The sequence below is a fragment of the Salmo salar genome, chromosome 05 (genome assembly GCF_965601325.2).
Source record: "Salmo salar chromosome 05, fSalSal1, whole genome shotgun sequence".
NCBI classification, from domain to species: domain Eukaryota; kingdom Metazoa; phylum Chordata; class Actinopteri; order Salmoniformes; family Salmonidae; genus Salmo; species Salmo salar.
In genome coordinates, this window is record NC_138295.1 from 71630384 (window position 1) to 71650941 (window position 20558).

At 42.3% G+C, this 20558-nt stretch overlaps 1 protein-coding gene across 6 annotated transcripts; it reads left to right on the plus strand.

The window, feature by feature from the left end:
• The first annotated feature begins 6 nt into the window (after positions 1–6).
• Positions 7–20023, plus strand: LOC106605558 (platelet-activating factor acetylhydrolase IB subunit alpha1). Of its 6 annotated transcripts, XR_014392390.1 has the most exons (8): positions 115–277; positions 776–864; positions 1056–1145; positions 1337–1453; positions 1627–1749; positions 19265–19390; positions 19603–19680; positions 19812–19826. XR_014392390.1 is itself a non-coding variant. In XM_082975489.1 (7 exons), exons 1-7 carry the CDS (start codon positions 235–237, stop codon positions 19621–19623), a joined length of 609 nt encoding a protein of 202 aa, XP_082831615.1. In that variant the 5' UTR covers positions 115–234; the 3' UTR covers positions 19624–20023. The 6 variants fall into 6 exon arrangements, 5 of the variants coding, with proteins under 5 accessions (XP_014056822.1, XP_014056821.1, XP_082831615.1 ...); XM_082975489.1 differs by having other exon boundaries at positions 19603–20023; XM_014201347.3 differs by lacking the exons at positions 115–277; positions 19265–19390; positions 19603–19680; positions 19812–19826 and adding exons at positions 7–27; positions 10071–11506 and having other exon boundaries at positions 772–864.
• Positions 20024–20558: the final 535 nt, after the last annotated feature.

Here is a 20558-nt window from a genome sequence, read left to right on the forward strand (position 1 = left end):
GACGAGTCCAAATCTAGACATGAGGAGGTAGGATACATTTTTATCCGCAACTATAATTCCCTTTGGCAGTCACGTTGATAGCCGTAATTTACTGTGAGAATCGTGTTTTAGGGAGGTATTCATACACATTACTACTTATATGCGTATACATATTACTAGACTGAAAACAAAACGGTATTTTACTGAAGTAGCTCACCTATGAGTGGTCAATGGTACATTCTGTAGTTACTTGAAATGATACTTTCAGGAACATCAGGCGGACCGAACCACCATTACGGTATTGTAAAACAATAATAATTGCTAGCTATTCAGCGATCTCACCTATTAGTATGAAAAAGTCTGTACGCCTGTATGTTGATGCACCACATTGCCAATGCATCATTGGTTCGTAGCACTTTATGCTAACTGTATGATTAGCTAGCTACAGTACTGTATAGCTAGCTGACTATTCCTGTAGCCTGGCTTGAAATATGCCAGGCTACAGGAATGGTCAGCTAGCTAGCTCGTGTTTTGGTTATTTGTGCTAAAGTATTCGTTTCTGCCATCGTTATTCGTTATATATTATTATTATTAGGCCCCATAATGCCAGTGTACGCCCATTTGTGAATAGGGTTACACATTTCACATGGAATTGTTTTGCGCTATTCTACTGTAGTGACCTAGCTAGCTACCCATAGTTAGTTGCTTTATTGATTCACATACAATAAGCATCCATCCATCAGCTCTAATCTACCAAGCCATGATTTTCACTTTGATTCTTTCTGACACTAGACAGACAAAGTGATGAGCTCAGGAGACTCCAACCCCGCCGCCACACCCACTCCTGGTGTGGACACCCAGGGAGATGGGCGATGGATGTCTTTGGTGTGTATCCTGCTGTTTGCCTCACCAATACATTACATCTGCCATTTTAGAATAACAGCAGCAGTTATAGTCTTGGAAGGTCAATTTCCTCTCATGTCCTGATTCAGAGTGGTTAGGTTAAATGTGGAAGACACATTTCGGGTTGAATGCATTGACTAGGTATCTCCATTCCTCTCTCCCTCTGCATACAGCATAACCACTTTGTGTCTAACAGCAAGGGCAAGGAACCTGATGTCCTGTTTGTAGGAGACTCTCTTGTCCAGCTCTTGCACCAGTTTGAGGTAATCTCTCTATCCTGACAGCTGTAAGGGGACTGCAAACATTGGTGACGTTTGTTGTTTGGAACTTAAGCTAACATCATTTGCCACATTGAAATATTTTCTGATTACAAGTCTTGTCATTGCTGAAGAAAGCACATGTTAGCTGCTATGTTATGCTAGTTGACATAATGGTGTTGATGGTACTTTGTCAGGTGTGGCGAGACTTGTTTTCCCCTCTCCACGCTCTCAACTTTGGGGTGGGAGGTGATGCAACACAGCATGTCTTGTGGAGATTGAGCAATGGAGAGTTGGCCCACATCAGCCCAAAGGCATGTATACACACAGACAACATGTTAGTACATTACATTAGAGTTGATCATACACTACTCATTGTTCAGATTTAAACCCTAATGGCTGCACAGACCCATTGAACATGCTTTTAAATCAAGTGGTATGAATGAAACTGCCCACCAAGTTGATGTTTTTCCTCTGCCTCCACCAGGTTGTGGTGCTGTGGGTGGGCACCAATAATCATGGTCACACTGCAGAACAGATCTGTGGAGGCATCATGGCCATAGTCCAACTCATCAAGGACAAGCTGCCGAAGGCTTACACTCTTGTACTGGTAGGTTGTACTACCTCTTTTCTACCACAAATGTGACTTACACCATTAATGGGAAATGTTTGATTAATAATTTTCCTGTATTTGATTTACTGTTACTAAGTACTGATGTTCTATCTTTGACCTGTTTAACTGCCCGTATCAAATGTCTGCCGGTGTTGAATGTTCTGGTTAAAGTTTTCTGCCAGACTTCGCTGAGGACACAATGATAATGTACAGTTGAAGTTGGAAGTTTACATACACCTTAGCCAAATACATTTAAACTCAGTTTTTCACAATTCCTGACATTTAATCCTAGTAAAAATTCCCTATCTTAGGTCGGTTAGGATCACCACTTTATTTTAAGAATGTGAAATATCAGAATAATAGTAGAATGATTTATTTCAGCTTTTATTTCTTTCATCACATTCCCAGTGGGTCAGAAGTTTACATACACTCAATTTGTATTCGGTAGCATTGACTTTAAATTGTTTAACTTGGGTCAAATGTGTCGGGTAGCCTTCCACAAGCTTCCCAAAATCAGTTGGGTGAATTTTGGCCCATTCCTCCTGACAGAGCTGGTGTAACTGAGTCAGGTTTGTAGGCCTTCTGGCTCGCACACGCTTTTTCAGTTCTACCCACAAATGTTCTATGGGATTGAGGTCAGGGCTTTGTGATGGCCACTCCAATACCTTGACTTTGTTGTCCTTAAGCCATTTTGCCACAACTTTGGAAGTATGCTTGGGGTCATTGTCCATTTGGAAGACCCATTTTCGACCAAGCTTTAACTTCCTGACTGATGTCTTGAGATGTTTCTTCAATATATCCACATAATTTCCTTCCTCATGATGCCATCTATTTTGTGAAGTGCACCAGTCCCTCCTGCAGCAAAGCACCCCCACAACATGATGCTGCCGTGCTTCACGGTTGGGATGGTGTTCTTCGACTTACAAGCCTCCCCCTTTTTCCTCCAAACATAACGACTGTCATTATGGCCAAACAGTTCTATTTTTGTTTCATCAGACCAGAGGACATTTCTCCAAAAATACGATCTTTGACCTCATGTGCAGTTGCAAACCGTAGTCTGGCTTTTTTATGGTGGTTTTGGAGCAGTGGCTTCTAACTTGCTGAGCGGCCTTTCAGGTTATGTCGATATAAGACTTGTTTTACTGTGGATATAGATACTTTTGTACCTGTTTCCTCCAGCATCTTCACAAGGTCCTTTGCTATTGTTCTGGGTGGGATTTATTTGCACTTTTTGCACCAAAATACGTTCATTTCTAGGAGACAGAAACCGTCTCCTTCCTGAGCGGTAATGACGGCTGCGTGGTCCCATGGTGTTTATACTTGAGTACTATTGTTTGTACAGATGAACGTGGTACCTTCAGGCGTTTGGAAATTGCTCCCAAGGATGGCCCAGACTTGTGGAGGCCTACAATTTGTTTTCTGAGGTCTTGGCTGATTTCTTTTTTGATTTTCCCATGATATCAAGCAAAGTGGCACTGAGTTTGAAGGTAGGCCTTGAAATACATCCACAGGTACACCTCCATTTGACTCAAATTATGTCAATTAGCCTATCAGAAGCTTCTAAAGCCATGACATCATTTTCTGGATTTTTCCAAGCTGTTTAAAGGCACAGTCAACTTAGTGTATGTTAACTTCTGACCCACTGGAATTGTGATACAGTGAAATAATTTGACTGTAAACAATTGTTGGAAAAATGACTTGTCATGCACAAAGTAGATGTCCTAACCAACTTGCCAAAACTGTAGTTTGTTAACAAGAAATTTGTGGAGTGGTTGAAAAACGGGTTTTAATGACACCAACCTAAGTGTATGTTAACTTCCGACTTCAACTGTATCTGTGACACTCTGATTCTGTAGCCGCTGATGTTGTGACTTCCTTTGGGCTGGTGTTTAGTCAACACTCAGTGCTGTGGGATTAATATATTCCAAGATTCCAAGATGGCGTAGCAGTCAGATGTCTTTGTCCTAGTCTTGTCTCATGTCCCATGTATATATCTTTTTTCTTGCATATCTTTTCAATATTTTTCCTAAACCTCAACTTCAATATACTCTCCTGCAACCCGCCTCACCCAATGTGGTGTGATCTGCATTTTTTAAAAGTATTTTTCTTTACTTTCGAACCAGAATCCCCCAATAGAAGCTAGCCAGCTAACTAGCTACTAGGTAGTAGTCAGCTAACCACTGCTAGCGGATATCAGCTAACCTCTAGCTCGGAAATCTCTCGCCAGTTTGCACCAGTTTGCGCCAGTTTGAACACGATTCAAACCAGAGCATACCGGACTTATTTTCTCTCCATATCCCCGGATTCCTACCGCAAGCTCTGAACCTTTTCACCTGGATCATCGCAGCTAGCTAGCTGCAATCCGAGTTGCTACTCCTGGCTAATGTCTCTGTCCCGAAGCAAGCACCAATTAGCCTGGAGCTTTCCCATGCTAGGCCCATCTCCCGGCTAGCTGAAGAGGTCCATCAGCCACTCATTGGGCTACAATACCTATTTTGCCAATTGGCCTGGAACTCTTTCACTACACGAAGCCCTGCTAATCCATCACGACTGGACTTCCGATGTAATCTGCCCGAGGGTTCTTTTTGCAACAGGCCCCTCCGTCGCGACGTCCCCTGAATGCCCATCTGCTAGCTGTCTAGAGCATAGCTGTCTAGAGCATATCGGACTGTTAGCTGAATAGGTCCATCGGCCAATTTTCTTGGGCCACTATACCTATTTTTCCAATTGAACTGGGTACCTTTACTACACGGAACCCTACTAATCCATCACGGCAAGGCTCCGCATGAGGAGGCTACAACAGACTTCTTCTGTCGCGACGTACCTCTAAGGCCCTTCTGCTAGCTTGCTAGCCCCGGCCCGCTGGCTGTCTGAATCGCCGTATCTCCAGCCAGCTTAACTACTCACTGGACCCCTATGATCACTCGGCTATGCATGCCTCTCCCTAATGTAAATATGCCTTGTCCATTGCTCTTCTGGTTAGTGATTGTCTTATTTCACTGTAGAGCCTCTAGCCCTGCTCAATATGCCTTAGCTAAACCTTCAGTTCCACCTCCCACACATGCAGTGACATCACTTGGTTTAAATGATGTTCCTAGAGACAATATCTCTCTCATCGTCACTCTATGCCTAGGTTTACCTCCACTGTATTCACATCCTACCATACCTTTGTCTGTATGTTATGCCTTGAATCTATTCTATCGCGCCCAGAAACATGCTCCGTTTACTCTCTGTTCCGAACGTACTAGACGACCAGTTCTTATAGCCTTTATCCATACCCTTATCCTATTCATCCTCTGGTGATGTAGAGGTTAATCCAGGCCCAGCAGTGCTTAGCTCCACTCCCATTCCCCAGGCGCTCTCATTTGTTGACTTATGTAACCGTAAAAGCCTCATGCATGTTAACATTAGAAGCCTCCCCCCCCCAAGTTAGTTTTATTCACTGCCTTAGCACACTCTGCCAACCCGGATATCCTAGCCGTGTCTGAATCCTGGCTTGGGAAGACCACCAAAAACCCTGAAATTTCCATCCCTAACTATAACATTTTCCGACAAGATAGAACTGCCAAAGGGGGCGGAGTGGCAATCTACTGCAGAGACAGCCTGCAGAGTTCTGTCATACTATCCAGGTCTGTGCCCAAACAATTTGAGCTTCTACTTCTAAAAATCCACCTTTCCAGAAACAAGTCTCTCACTGTTGCCACTTGTTATAGACCACCTTCTGCCCCCAGCTGTGCCTTGGACACCATATGTGAATTTATTGCCCCCCATCTATCTTCAGAGCTCGTGCTGCTAGATGACCTAAGCTGGGACATGCTTAACACCTCGGCCATCCTACAATCTAAGCTTGATGCCCTCAATCTCACACAAATGATCTATCAATGAACCTACCAGGTACAACCCCAAATCCATAAACACGGGCACCCTCATAGATATCATCCTAACCAACTTGCCCTCCAAATACACCTCTGCTGTCTTCAACCAAGATCTCAGCGATCACTGCCTTATTGCCTGCACCGATAATGGGTCTGCGGTCAAACGACCACCCCTCATCACTGTCAAATACTCCCTAAAACACTTCAGTGAGTAGGCCTGGCCCGGGTATCCTGGAAGGATATTGACCTCATCCCGTCAGTAGAGGATGCCTGGTTATTCTTTAAAAGTGCCTTCCTCACCATCTTAAATAAGCATGCCCCATTCAAAACAAATTGAATCTGGAACAGATATAGCCCTTGGTTCACTCCAGAACTGACTGCCCTTGACCAGCACAAAAACATCCTGTGGTATACTGCATTCGCATCAAATAGCCCCCGCGATATGCAACTTTTCAGGGAACTTAGGAACTAATATACACAGGCAGTTAGGAAAGGAAAGGCTAGCTTTTTCAAACAGAAATTTGCATCCTGTAGCACAAACTCCAAAAAGTTCTGGAACACTGTAAAGTCCATGGAGAATAAGAGCACCTCCTCCCAGCTGCCCACTGCACTGAGGCTAGGAAACACTGTCACCACTGATAAAGCCACGTTAATTGAGAATTTCAATAAGCATTTTTCTACGGCTGGCCATGCTTTCCACCTGGCTACTCCTATCCCGGTCAACTGCCCTGCACCCCCCACTCCAACTCGCCCAAGCCTCCTCCATTTCTCCTTCACCCAAATCCAGATAGCTGATGTTCTAAAAGAGTTGCAAAATCTGGCCCCCTACAAATCAGCCGGTCTAGACAATCTGGACCCTCTCTTTCTAAAATTATCTGCTGCAATTGTTGCAACCCCTATTACTAGCTTGTTCAATCTCTCTTTCGTATCGTCTGAGATCCCCAAAGATTGGAAAGCTGCCGCGGTCATCCCCCTCTTCAAAGGGGGAGACACTCTAGACCCAAACTGCTACAGACCTATATCTATCCTACCCTGCCTTTCTAAGGTCTTTCAGGTGCAATGATCTGTGAGCTGCTCTCACAGCTGGTCCTTGAAGTTAGTGAGGGAGATAAGAGACTCCAGCTTCAGCGACTTTTGCAGTTCGATCCAGTCATTGGCAGCAGAGAACTGGAAGGAAAGGCGGCCAAAGGGGGAATTGGCTTTGGGGATGACCAGTGAAATATACCGGCTGAAGCGCGTGCTGCTGGTGGGTGCTGCTATGGTGACCAGTGAACTGAGATAAGGCGGGGCTTTACCTAACAAAGCCTTGTAGATGACCTGGAGCCAGTGGGTTTGGCGACGAGTATGGAGCGAGCGCCAGCCAACGAGTGCATACAGGTCGCAGTGGTGGGTAGTATATGGGGCTTTGGTGACAAAACGGATGGCACTGTGATAGACTGCTTCCAATTTGTAGAGTGTTGAAGGCTATTTTGTAAATGATATCGCCGAAGTCGAGGATCGGTAGGATAGTCAGTTTTACGAGGGTGTTTGGCAGCATGAGTGAAGGATGCTTTGTTGCGAAATAGGAAGCCGATTCTAGATTTAATTTTGGATTGGAGATGGTTAATGTGCGTCTGGAAGGAGAGTTTACAGTCTAAACAGACACCTAGGTATTTGTAGTTGTCCACATATTCTAGGTCAGAACCCTCCAGAGTAGTGATGCTGGATGGGCGGGCAGGTGCGGGGAGCGATCGGTTGAAGAGCATGCATTTAGTTTTACTTGCATTTAAGAACAGTTGGAGGCCACAGAAGGAGAGTTGTATGGCATTGAAGCTTGTCTGGAGGTTACTTAGCACAGTGTCCAAAGAAGGGCCAGAAGTATACAGACTGGTGTCGTCTGCGTAGAGGTGGATCAGAGAATCACCAGCAGCAAGAGCGACATCATTGATGTATACAGAGAAGAGAGTTGGCCCGAGAATTGAACCCTGTGGCACCCCCATAGAGCCTGCCAGAGGTCCGGACAACAGGCCATCCGATTTGACACTGAACTCTGTCTGAGAAGTAGTTGGTGAACCAGCGAGGTAGTCATTTGAGAAACCAAGGCTGTTGAGTCTGCCGATGAGGATGTGGTGATTGACAGAGTCGAAAGCCTTGGCCAGGTCGAAGAACACTGCTGCACAGTATTGTCTCTTATCGATGACAGTTTTGATATCGTTTAGGACCTTGAGCGTAGCTGAAGTGCATCCACGACCAGCTCGGAAGCAAGATTGCATAGCGGAGAAGGTACGGTGGGATTCAAAATGATCTGTTTGTTAACCTCTCTAGGGTCGGTGGGACGAAATCGTCCCACCTACGTAACAGCCAGTGGAATCCTGTGGCGTGTTATTCAAATACCTTAGAAATGCTATTACTTCAATTTCTCAAACATATGACTATTTTACAGCATTTTAAAGACAAGACTCTCGTTTATCTAACCACACTGTCCGATTTCAAAAAGGCTTTACAACGAAAGCAAAACATTAGATTATGTCAGCAGAGTACCCATCCAGAAATAATCAGACACCCATTTTTCAAGCTAGCATTTAATGTCACATAAACCCAAACCACAGCTAAATGCAGCACTAACCTTTGATGATCTTCATCAGATGACACACCGAGGACATTATGTTATACAATACATGCATGTTTTGTTCAATCAAGTTCATATTTATATCAAAAACCAGCTTTTTACATTAGCATGTGACGTTCAGAACTAGCATACCCCCCGGTGAATTTACTAAATTACTCACGATAAACGTTCACAAAAAACATAACAATTATTTTAAGAATTATAGATACAGAACTCCTCTATGCACTCGATATGTCCGATTTTGAAATAGCTTTTCGGTGAAAGCACATTTTGCAATATTCTCAGTAGATAGCCCGGCATCACAGGGCTAGCTATTTAGACACCCAGCAAGTTTAGCACTCACCAAAGTCAGATTTACTATAAGAAAAATGTTATTACCTTTGCTGTTCTTCGTCAGAATGCACTCCCAGGACTTCTACTTCAATAACAAATGTTGGTTTGGTCCCAAATAATCCATTGTAATATCCAAATAGCGGCGTTTTGTTCGTGCGTTCAAGACACTATCCGAAAGGGTAAATAAGGGTGACGAGCATGGCGCATTTCGTGACAAAACATCTCTAAATATTCCATTGCCGTACTTCGAGCATGTCAACCGCTGTTTAAAATCCATTTTTATGCCATTTTTCTCGTAAAAAAGTGATAATATTCCGACCGGGAAAGCCTGTATACGTACAAAGAGAGAGAAAATAAATACATCTCGTGCCCTCGTGCACGAGCGTGAGTCTCAGAGTACTCTGACCAGACACTATCCAAACGCGATAATGTGTTTCAGCCAGAGGCTGCCTCGATATCATTCAGCTTTTTCCCGGGTTCTGAGAGCCTATGGGAGCCGTAGGAAGTGTCACGTTACGGCAAAGATCCTCAGTCTTCAATAAAAAGAGCCAAGATGAACAACAACTTGTCAGAGAGGGCGCTTCCTGTTTGGAATCTTCTCAGGTTTTTGCCTGCCATATGAGTTCTGTTATACTCACAGACACCATTCAAACAGTTTTAGAAACTTTAGGGTGTTTTCTATCCAAAGCCAATAAATATATGCATATTCTAGTTACTGGGCAGGAGTAGTAACCAGATTAAATCGGGTACGTTTTTTATCCGGCCGTGTCAATACTGCAGGTTAATTGCTAGGTCGTAATTACCTCACCACTATGGCCTATTTTATAGCCTAACCTGCCTTATCTTACCTCATTTGCACACACTGTATATATACTTCTTTTTTTTCTACTGTATTATTGACTTTATGTTTGTTTATTCCATGTGTTACTCTGTGTTGTTGTTTGTGTCGAACTGCATTGCTTTATCTTGGCCAGATCACAGTTGTAAATGAGAACTTGTTCTCCACTAGCCTACCTGGTTAAATAAAGGTGAAATAAAAAATATAAGCGCCTTCTAAGAGAGATTCGTTAGACATTTCTCTTGACTTCTTTTCTGGAGATGTTCTCCTTGAATTCTTGTAATAAACTGATTTAGATTAATATGATTGACTGCTCTCCCTTTTGTTCACCTGGAAAATCCCCTTTACTACCTTTAACCTTTTTGATAACCCAAACTTAAATTATGAACTGCGTACTTTATGGACTCCATTATCATCGCTAACCATATTGTCACGTTTGTCCTTTCTAGCATGGCCATCTAGTGACTATAATGCACAGGAGGTTGGTGGGACCTTAATTGGGGAGAAGGGGCTTGTGGTAATGGCTGGAGCTGAATCAGTGGAATGGTATCACACCAATGGTTTTCAGGTGTTTGATGCCATTCCATTTGCTCCATTCCGGACATTTGTGAGCTCTTCTCCCCTCAGCAGCCTCCTGTGCTATCATGTATGTTTGCAACCACAGGGAGTGCTGCCCAGGGGTAAGATGCCCAACCCCCTGCGGGAGAGGAACGCCCAGGTCAACAAGCTGGTTCAGGAGGCTGTGTCCTCTCTCCCCCACACCTCCCTTCTCAACGTGGACCCCGGCTTTGTGCACTCGGACGGCAGCATCTCCCACCAGGACCTATATGACTACCTCCACCTCACCCCTCAGGGCTACCAGGCTGTGTGCCAGCCGCTACACGCCCACCTCAAGAGCCTGCTGGAGAAACAGGCTGAAAACTGAAGGCCAAAGACCAACTGATGGAGAACTGATGGCCAATGACCCACTCACTACATCAGAGGTAAAAACCCTGGTCCTGGAGAGCCACAAGAGTACAGCCTTTTAGCACATTCACTACTTTAAGAACACTTTTTAGTATTTTAGTACAGCCTTTTGTTCCAACCCATGATTCAAATAATGATCTAGTCCTTGATTAGTTGAATGTTTTGAATGCTGGGCTGGAAGAAAAGGCCGCACTAAAAAGGCTGTCCAGAACCAGGGTTGGTAACCACTGCACTACTCCATTCTATGGGACCATACTGCAACTTACCACCAAAATGGCAGAGTAGAGGACCACTAAGCACTAATAAGTTCAAACATCTGTGTTGCTAGTCAGATTTGACCTCTTATCACCAACTGAGATTTGATTGAGCTGATTTGAGAGATTATCCTTCTCTTTAGTTTCATGCTGTATGGTGGATATGATGAACAATATGCCAGGATCTCTCTCCTCTGGCTGATAGATACATTATAAGAGCTTCCCCACAGAAAGGTTAGGAGAATCTGAAAAGCTACCATACTAAAGGTTTGTTTTGTTTCCTCTGTCAAATAACCGCATTTCCTGTCTTTTTCTCTTCACTTTGAAAACATATACAGTCCTAGTGATCTGATTGGTTACTAATAGTTTCATTTAAAATCTCTTTAATGGTGTCATGTGTTTAGACACAGAGACCATTTACGGTGACGGTGCAACAAGGCGTCACTTGGCCAGTTGGCTCCACTGTTAAAGCATTACTTGTTTCCGGTATCTGTTTACCACCTTAACTTTTTGTTTCTTGTGAAGATTTACCCTGAATGTCTTATTTTGGCTGCACACATATGGAGAATGAAAGGGAAGGGTATGGTGTATTTGGAGTGAATGATGAGGTCATTTCAAAGTAGCTCAGAGACTGGTGGGTATTTGGCTTGGATATGGTATGATACTGTAGTCAGTGTGTATGGACGTGCTGTAGCTAGCTTATACTCTTTATTCAAAGGCAGTCACCCCACGAGACCCAAGACTCCCTATAAAAGGCTGCTTTGACTGTTTGTATATACTGCCTGTGTAGTCCTACCTGCCTCTGTATCTTGAATGTTGATTGTGGAAAATCTGAATATGTGATGTCAAAATGCAATGCATTAAAACCAATGAAAGCTTACACTATGGACATTGCTTCTTTGTTTGCAGCTTCCAACCAATTGAGTGTGTCTGCACAATGGCTCTGCAAAGAAAAGTTTTTAAATCAGCTGTAATCAGACAGCTGTAATATACATCCTACTTAAGACACTCCCACTCTCCATTCCTTATAGTTTTAGCCCAACAGGAAGAAGGTAACCAGATACTAAACCCTGATTACTCCCTTAAGGGGAACTGACCTCACCTCCTGACCTCAACCCCTCCTTCACCTAATCCACAGATGTCCATCTGTCTTCCCTATATCAACACGTCGCTCTCCTCTCCTCCATCAAACACATTCCAAAGCCTTCTGGCTTTCTACAGACTCTTTCTATTCAAGGATTCTTCTCTATCATTTATTTAATATCTCAATGTTCAAAGGTTAGCCGATTCCAACAGAGTACACAATGGAACACAATAATGGTGAGATGTATTGAAATGGGATGACCAAACAGTTTTATACCTGCGTGTGATGTTCTGAGCACATCCAAGATATTGTACCTTGAGTTATGTCTGAGCAGAGAACCACGAGAGCCGTCTAGTGACACACAGTACTGTGATGAGACATTGGACCCACTCCTTTGTATGGTTAGTTGGCAGTGTCAGTTGTCAAGAAGTATTGTTTACCAGTTCCACCTTACAGCTTCTAACATGTCACAAAATGGAAGCTCAAGAGACCAAGTGTAAATATCTGTTTTTAAGTTGGTCTTCAGAGATATCATCGACATGGGGTTGAATGATCCAGCCAATCCAGCGTAGCGGTGTGGAGCCCAATACCGTGACTGATTAGTGGAATCCAGCAAGCACCAAACCGTTATGCTGTGAAAAAATGTTCATGTCCTATGATAGTCGATGTGAGATTTGACTAGGTGCAAACAGAACTTCTCTAACCCTTTCACACACACACACTGTCATTTTAGTTTGCTCTAATCGCTTGAATGATGATCTGGGCAGCATATTGACCTATCAGATCAATGATGCTTTAATTTCCTCATTGTTTTGCTAGAGGAACATTTGATCATTGTCTTAATGTTTGCCAAGGAAACACAATCACAGCGTCTGGCTAACAGTTTCAAGCGGCCTTCAAGTCTTCAGGTGAACATTCTATTTAATGAACATTATTTGTTAGTTTGCTCTCAAAGAAGGTATATTTATTGAACATAAGCCATGAAGGCAGAAGAGTGTTTTGTCATAGTGTCTATCACAGGTCAGTATCATAAAGGGCCCTCATCCTCCTGTCAGGCTGGCTTCACTCATCAGTAACACTATGAGGTGTTGTTTTGGCCAACGTCCACTCTTTCCAAAACTCTTGGCGTATATAACACAAGCCACAAGGCAGGTGTTGGTTTAGGTAGGGCCACGCGCTTCATACAACATGGCCGATTTCATCTCAGACTCAGAATATAAACAGAGTAGTCATTCCCTCTTCAAGGCAATCAAACAGGCGAAACGTCAGTATAGAGGCAATGGAGTCGCAATTCTACGGCTCAGACACGAGACGTATGTGGCAGAGTCTATAGACAATCACGGACTACAAAAGGAAAAACATCCACGTCGCGGACACCGACGTCTTGCTTCCAGACAAGCTAAACACCTTCTTTTTCCTCTTTGATGATAATACAGTGCCACTGACGTGATCCGCTACCAAGGACTGTGGGCTCTCTTCTGGCCGACGTAAGACATTTAAACGTGTTAACCCTCGCAGGGCTGCTAGCCCAAACGACATCTCTAGCCGCGTCCTCAGAGCATGCGCAGACCAGCTGGCATATTCAATCAGCTGGCACATATTCAATCTTTCCCTATCCCAGTCTGCTGTCCCCACATGCTTCAAGATGGCCACCATTGTTCCTGTGCCCAAGAAGGCAAAGGTAACTGAACTAAATGACTATTGCCCCGTAGCATTCACTTCAGTCATCATGAAGTGCTTTGCGAGACTAGTCAAGGACCATATCACCTCCACCTTACCTGTCACCCTAGACCCACTTCAATTTGCTTACCGCCCCAATAGGTCCACAGACGATGCAATCACCATCACACTGCCCTATCCCATCTGGACAAGAGGAATACCTATGTAAGAATGCTGTTCACTGAGTACAGCTCAGCATTCAACACCATAGTACCCTCCAAGCTCATCATTAAGCTCGAGGCCCTGGGTCTGAACCCCTCCCTGTGCAAATGGGTCCTGGCCTTCCTGACGAGCCGCCCCCAGGTGGTGAGGGTAGGAAACGACACCTCCACTGATCCTCAACACTGGGGCCCCACAAGGGTGCGTGCTCAGACCCCTCATGTAAGTCCCTATTCACCCATGACTGCGTGGCCAGTCACGCTTCCAACTCAATCAAGTTTACAGATGACACAACAGTAGTAGGCTTGATTACCAACAACGACGAGACAGCCTACAGTGAGGAGGTGAGGGCGCTGGGAGTGTGGTGCCAGGAAAATAACCTCTCACTCAACGTCAACAAAACAAAGGAGATAATTGTGGACTTCAGGAAACAGCAGAGGAAGCACCCCACTATCCACATTGACGGGACTGCAGTGGAGAAGGTGGAAAGTTTCAAGTTCCTCGGCGTACTTATCACTGACAAACTGAAATGGTCAACCCACATCACTGGCTACTTTAATAAATGGAACACTAGTCACTTAAATAGTTTACATATCTTGCCTTACTCATCTCATATGTATATACTGTATCCTATACTATTCTACTGTAGCTTGGTCTATGCCGTGCTGACATTGCTCGTCCATATATTTATATATTCTTAATTCCATCCCTTTACTTAGATTTGTGTGTATTGGGTATGTTGTGAAATCTGATTTGATTTGATTACATACAGTTGAAGTCTGAAGTTTACATACACTTAGGTTGGAGTCATTAAAACTCGTTTTTCAACCACTCCACAGCACCCTCACCTTATACTTCCAAAGTTGTGGCAAAATGGCTTAAGGACAACAAAGTCAGAAACAAAAAAAAGAATATGTATGAAATGTATGCATTCACTACTGTAAGTCGCTCTGGATAAGAGCGTCTGCTAAATGACTAAAATGTAAATGTAAAATGGAGTGGCCATCACAAAGCCCTGACGTCAATCCTATAGAAAATTTGTGGGCAGAACTGAAAAAGCGTGTGCGAGCAAGGAGAAGAGGTCGACCGATTATGATTTTTCAACGCCGATACCGATTTATTGGTTAACCTGTTATGGCTAGGGGGCAGTATTTTTACGGCTGGATAAAAAACGTACCCGATTTAATCTGGTTACTACTCCTGCCCAGTAACTAGAATATGCATATAATTATTTGCTTTGGATAGAAAACACTCCAAAGTTTCTAAAACTGTTTGAATGGTGTCTGTGAGTATAACAGAACTCAAATGGCAGGTCAAAACCTGAGAGATTCCTTTACAGGAAGTGGCCTGTCTGACCATTTCTTGAACTTCTTTGCCATCTCTATCTATTACAAAGGATCTCTGCTCTAACGTGACACTTCCTACGTCTTCCATAGGCTCTCAGAGCCCGGGAAAAACCTGAATGTCGTCATTCCAGCCCCAGGCTGAAACACATTATCGCCTTTCTCAAGTGGCCGATCAAGGGACTGTGGGCTTAGGCGCGTGCACTGGCCGCCCCCGTCTTTGTGATTTTTCCTCTGTTTGCCGAAAAGGAGATTCCCGGTCGGAATATTATCGCTTTTTTACGAGATAAATTGCATAAAAATTGATTTTAAACAGCGGTTGACATGCTTCGAAGTACGGTAATGGAATATCTAGACATTTTTTGTCACGAATTGCGCCTGATTTACCATTTCGGATAGTTTCTGGAACGCACGAACAAAACGCCGCTATTCGGATATAACGATGGATTATTTTGGACCAAACCAACATTTGTTATTGAAGTAGCAGTCCTGGGAGTGCATTCTGACGAAGACAGCAAAGGTAATAACATTTTTGTTATAGTAAATCTGATTTTGGTGAAGGCTAAACTTGCCGGGTGTCTAAATAGCTAGCCCGTGATGGCTGGGCTATGTACTTAGAATATTGCAAAATGTGCTTTCACCAAAAAGCTATTTTAAAATAAGGACATATCGAGTGCATAGAGGAGTTCTGTATATATAATTCTTAAAATAATTGTTATGCTTTTTGTGAACGTTTATCGTGAGTAATTTAGTAAATTGTTAGTAAATTCCCCGGAAGTATGCTAGTTCTGAACGTCACATGCTAATGTAAAAAGCTATTTTTTGATATAAATATGAACTTGATTGAACAAAACATGCATGTATTGTATAACATAATGTCCTAGGTGTGTCATCTGATGAAGATCATCAAAGGTTAGTGCTGCATTTAGCTGTCTTCTGGGTTTTTGTGACATTATATGCTAGCTTGAAAAATGGGTGTCTGATTATTTCTGGCTGGGTACTCTCCTGACATAATCTAATGTCTTGCTTTTGCTGTCAAGCCTTTTTGAAATCGGACAGTGTGGTTAGATAAAGGAGAGTCTTGTCTTTAAAATGCTGTGAAATAGTCATATGTTTGAAAAATTGAAGTTTTTGTATTTTTGAGGAATTTGTAATTCGCGCCACGCCTATCATTGGATATTGGAGCAGGTGTTCCGCTAGCGGAACGTCTAGATGTAAGAGGTTAACCGAAAAAAGCGGATACCGATTAATCTGCCGATTTTTTTTTATTTTTTTATTTGTATTAATGACAATTACAGCAATACTGAATGAACACTTATTTTAACTTAATATAATACATCAATAAAATCTTTTTAGCCTCAAGTAAATAATGAAACATGTTCAATTTGGTTTAAATAATGCAAAAACAAAGTGTTGGAGAAGAAAGTAAAAGTGCAATATGTGCCATGTAAAAAAGCTAACATTTAAGTTCCTTGCTCAGAACATGAGAACATGAAAGCTGGTGGTTCCTTTTAACATGAGCCTTCAATATTCCCAGGTAAGAAGTTTTAGGTTGTAGTTATTATAGGAATTATAGGACTATTTCTCTCTATACAATTTGTATTTCAAATACCTTTGACTATTGGTTGTTCTTATAGGCATTTTAGTATTGCCAGTGTAACAGTATAACTTCCGTCCCTCTCCTCGCTCCAACCTGGGCTCGAACCAGGAACACATCGACAACAGCAACCCTCGAAGCAGCGTTACCCATGCAGAGCAAGGGGAACAACTACTCCAAGTCTCAGAGCGAGTGACGTTTGAAACGCTATTAGCGCGCACCCCGCTAACTAGCTAACCATTTCACATCGGTTACATCAGCCTAATCTCGGGAGTTGATAGGCTTGAAGTCATAAGCAGCACAATGCTTGAAGCATTGCGAAGAGCTGCTGGCAAACGCACGAAAGTGCTGTTTGAATGAATGCTTACGAGCCTGCTGGTGCCTACCATCGCTCAGTCAGACTGCTCTATCAAATCATAGACTTAATTATAACATTATAACACACAGAAATACGAGCCTTTGGTCATTAAAATGGTCGAAATTGGAAACTATCATTTAGAAAACAAAACGTTTATTCTTTCAGTGAAATACGGAACCGTTCCGTATTTTATTTAATGGATGGCATCCCTAGGTCTAAATATTGCTGTTACATTGTACAACCTTCAATGTTATGTCATAATTATGTACAATTCTGGCAAATTAATTAAGGCCTTTGTTAGGAATAAATGGATTTCACACAGTTCGCAATGAGCCAGGCGGCCCAAACTGCTGCATATACCCTGACTGCTTGCACGGAACGCAAGAGAAGTGACACAATTTCCCTAGTTATATATATACTTGTGTATTGATTTTAAAGAAAGGCATAAAGAAAGGCATTGATGTTTATGGTTAGGTGCATTGGTGCAACGACAGTGCTTTTTTCGCAAATGCGCTTGTTAAATCATCACCCGTTTGTCGAAGTAGGCTGTGATTCAATGAGAAATTAACAGGCACCGCATCGATTATATGCAACGCTGGACACGCTAGATAAACTAGTAATATCATCAACCATGTGTAGTTAACTAGTGATTATGTTAAGATTGATTGTTTTTTATAAGATAAGTTTAATGCTAGCTAGCAACTTACCTTGGCTTCTTGCTGCCCTCGCGTAACAGGTAGTCAGCCTGCCACGCAGGCTCCTCGTGGAGTGCAATGTAAGGCAGGTGGTTAGAGCATTGGACTAGTAACCGGAAGGTTGCAAAAACAAATCCCCGAGCTGACAAGGTAAAAATCTGTCATTCTGCCCCTGAACAAGGCAGTTAACCCACCGTTCCTAGGCCGTCATTGAAAGTAAGAATGTGTTCTTAACTGACTTGCCTAGTTAAATGAAAAATTAAAAAATTGGCAAATCGGTGTCCAAAAATACCGATTACCGATTGTTATGAAAACTTGAAATCAGCCCTAATTAATCGGTCGACCTCTAGCAAGGAGGCCTACAAACCTGACTAAGTTACACCAGCTCTGTCAGGAGGAATGGGCCAAAATTCACCCAACTTATTTTGGGAAGCTTGTGGATGTCACGCCCTGACCTTAGAGATCCTTTAAATTGTCTATTTGGTAGGTCAGGGTGTGACTAGGGTGGGAAATCTATGTTTATATTTCTTTGTTGGCAGAGTATTGTTCCCAATCAGAGGCAGCTGTCTATCGTTGTCTCTGATTGGGGATCATACTTAGGCAGCCCTTTTTCCCACCTTCAGTTGTGGGATCTTGTCTTTTGTGTTGCATGTGTTTGCTCTCCTAGCTTTACGTTCGTTGTATTGTTTATTGTTTTTTGGTGGTACATTTAAAATTAAAGAAAATGTACGCCTACCACGCTGCTGTCACGTCCTGACCATAGAGAGCTTGTATTTTTCTATGGTAGAGTAGGTCAGGGTGTGACTGGGGGGTTTTGTCTAGTTTATTTATTTCTATGTTTGGTTCTAGTTTCTTTTTTCTATGTTGGGGTTTTTGCCTAGTTTAAATTTCTATGTTGTGTTCTAGGTTCTTTTTTCTATGTTGGGTTTTTTGTCTAGTTTACATTTTCTATGTTGTGTTCTACGTTCTTTTTTCTAGGTTGGGGTTTTCGTATGATTCCCAATTTGAGGCAGCTGGTCATCGTTGTCTCTAATTGGGGATCATATTTAAGTTGTTGTTTTTCCCACTAGTGTTTGTGGGAGATTATTTTGAGTTTATGCATGTAGCACCTCTTCGTCATGGTTTGTTGTTTTTGTTTATAGTTTATTGTCTGTCTTGCATAGTTTCACATAGAAATAAAGATGTGGAATGATACGCACGCTGCGCCTTGATCTCTTTCATACGACAGCCGTGACAGCTGCACCTTGGTCTTCATTGAACGACGGACATAACAGTGGAAACCTGAAACGTTTGACCCAAGTTAAACAATTTATACACGATGCTACCCAAATACTAATTGAGTGTATGTAAACTTCTGACCCACTGGGAATGTGATGAAAGAAATAAAAGCTGAAATAAATCATTCTCTCTACTATTATTCTGACATTTCACATTCTTAAAATAAAGTGGTTTCCTAACTGACCTAAGACAGGTCATTTTTACTAGGATTAGATGTCAGGAATTATAAAAAACTGAGTTTAAATATATTTGGCTAAGGTGTATGTAAACTTCCAACTTCAACTGTACATATCCATCATACAGACACATCCATCATACAGACTCATCAATCATTGAAAAATATCCATAATACTTACTGTACATATCCATTCTGATCAACCTCTCTCTCTCATCGTCTCTACCAAGGGATTCCTAAAACTGATTTGCAACATTCAGGTGTCAGTGAAGCTACAGGTACAGTGTAGGACCCAGGGAGAGTTGGAGACCAGATCAACCCCCACAGACACCATGACAGACTGTGTGACTGTAAGGGTGAGTGATTAGGAAGTCATTGCTATTCGTCCAGTATGTATATTTTAAGGGTATACAGTAGTTTGTGTTTAAAAAAAATAATAAAATAAATCCTAGCCTGCTTGTCACTCTGTTTCTTACAACCCATAATAGTAATGTTTTTGAATGGCAATTAGTTGGCAGAAACTGAATGGTACTCAGGCTAATACAGCAATTTACTTTGTGTCACTCAGGGAGGAGGAGAGAGGGTTTGAGTGGAGGCTGCCTCTGCCAGGAGTCTGCCAAATCCTACCGCAAGCCCAGGAAGGCCTGTGAGTTTCTGTAACACTAACAGCAGTACATTGAAGAGTTACTACAATACTTGTTACAGTGGACTCTCTCAAAGTCACCAATCGGTGTATCTCTCTCCCATCCCATCCTCTCTGACCTACGCACAAACCAGTTGTGGCAATGTGCCTAAGGAAAGGATTTAAGAATCAGTGGAAATGCCAGAAGATCATTGAAAGAGTAGAAAAGTCAAAGGGTGACCAAGGCAAAAACTTCATGAGTATTCCAATTTAAAGAGTTGACCTTTAATAACTACTTTATAAACCTTGTAATCATGTTTTGTAATCTCATATTGCTCGCTCAGGAACCATGACTAGTTTTTTTTATAAAAATGTATTATATAATTATACTCCTTTGAAATACATGTTTTTATAACAAGTTGGATTGTGTGGATTGATTTCCAATGTATTATTTTATCATTTTATCATTCGATTTAATATATCCTTTTGCGTTTTTTGTGCCACTCTAAATCCCTCTGTTGCTACTTCATTAAATTCACATTTCTTCACAGCGATTTTGCCGAAATAGAAATCACCCAAGATTGCACCATTCAGTAGGACATGGGTGAAATGACAAAACTTAATTTAAGACAATAATTCATGAAGAGGAAGTATAAACATAAGACAAGAGCGCAAGCCTTCGTCTCCCCCGAGGATTTACAAGCTTATATATTAAATGTGAAAAACAAGCCATGTTTTACATAAACACCAGTTAAATGTATTATTGTTTTGAAACGTTTTACCTTTAAGGTATTTATAAGGTAATAAACCTGAATTTGTACTTGAACTATAGAGTTTACATACATGATCAAACGCAGAACACAGAAAGGGACTGAGTGAATGGACTCCAGGGCAATAGTCAC

Bases quoted from the DNA above. Each gene is read 5' to 3' on its own strand.
- LOC106605558 (XM_014201344.3), top strand. From the start codon at position 235: ATGATACTTTCAGGAACATCAGGCGGACCGAACCACCATTACG. The intron at 1,146-1,336 runs GTAATCTCTCTA...GTACTTTGTCAG, and splicing joins AGCTCTTGCACCAGTTTGAG to GTGTGGCGAGACTTGTTTTC. The intron at 1,750-10,070 runs GTAGGTTGTACT...TTGCAACCACAG, and splicing joins AGGCTTACACTCTTGTACTG to GGAGTGCTGCCCAGGGGTAA.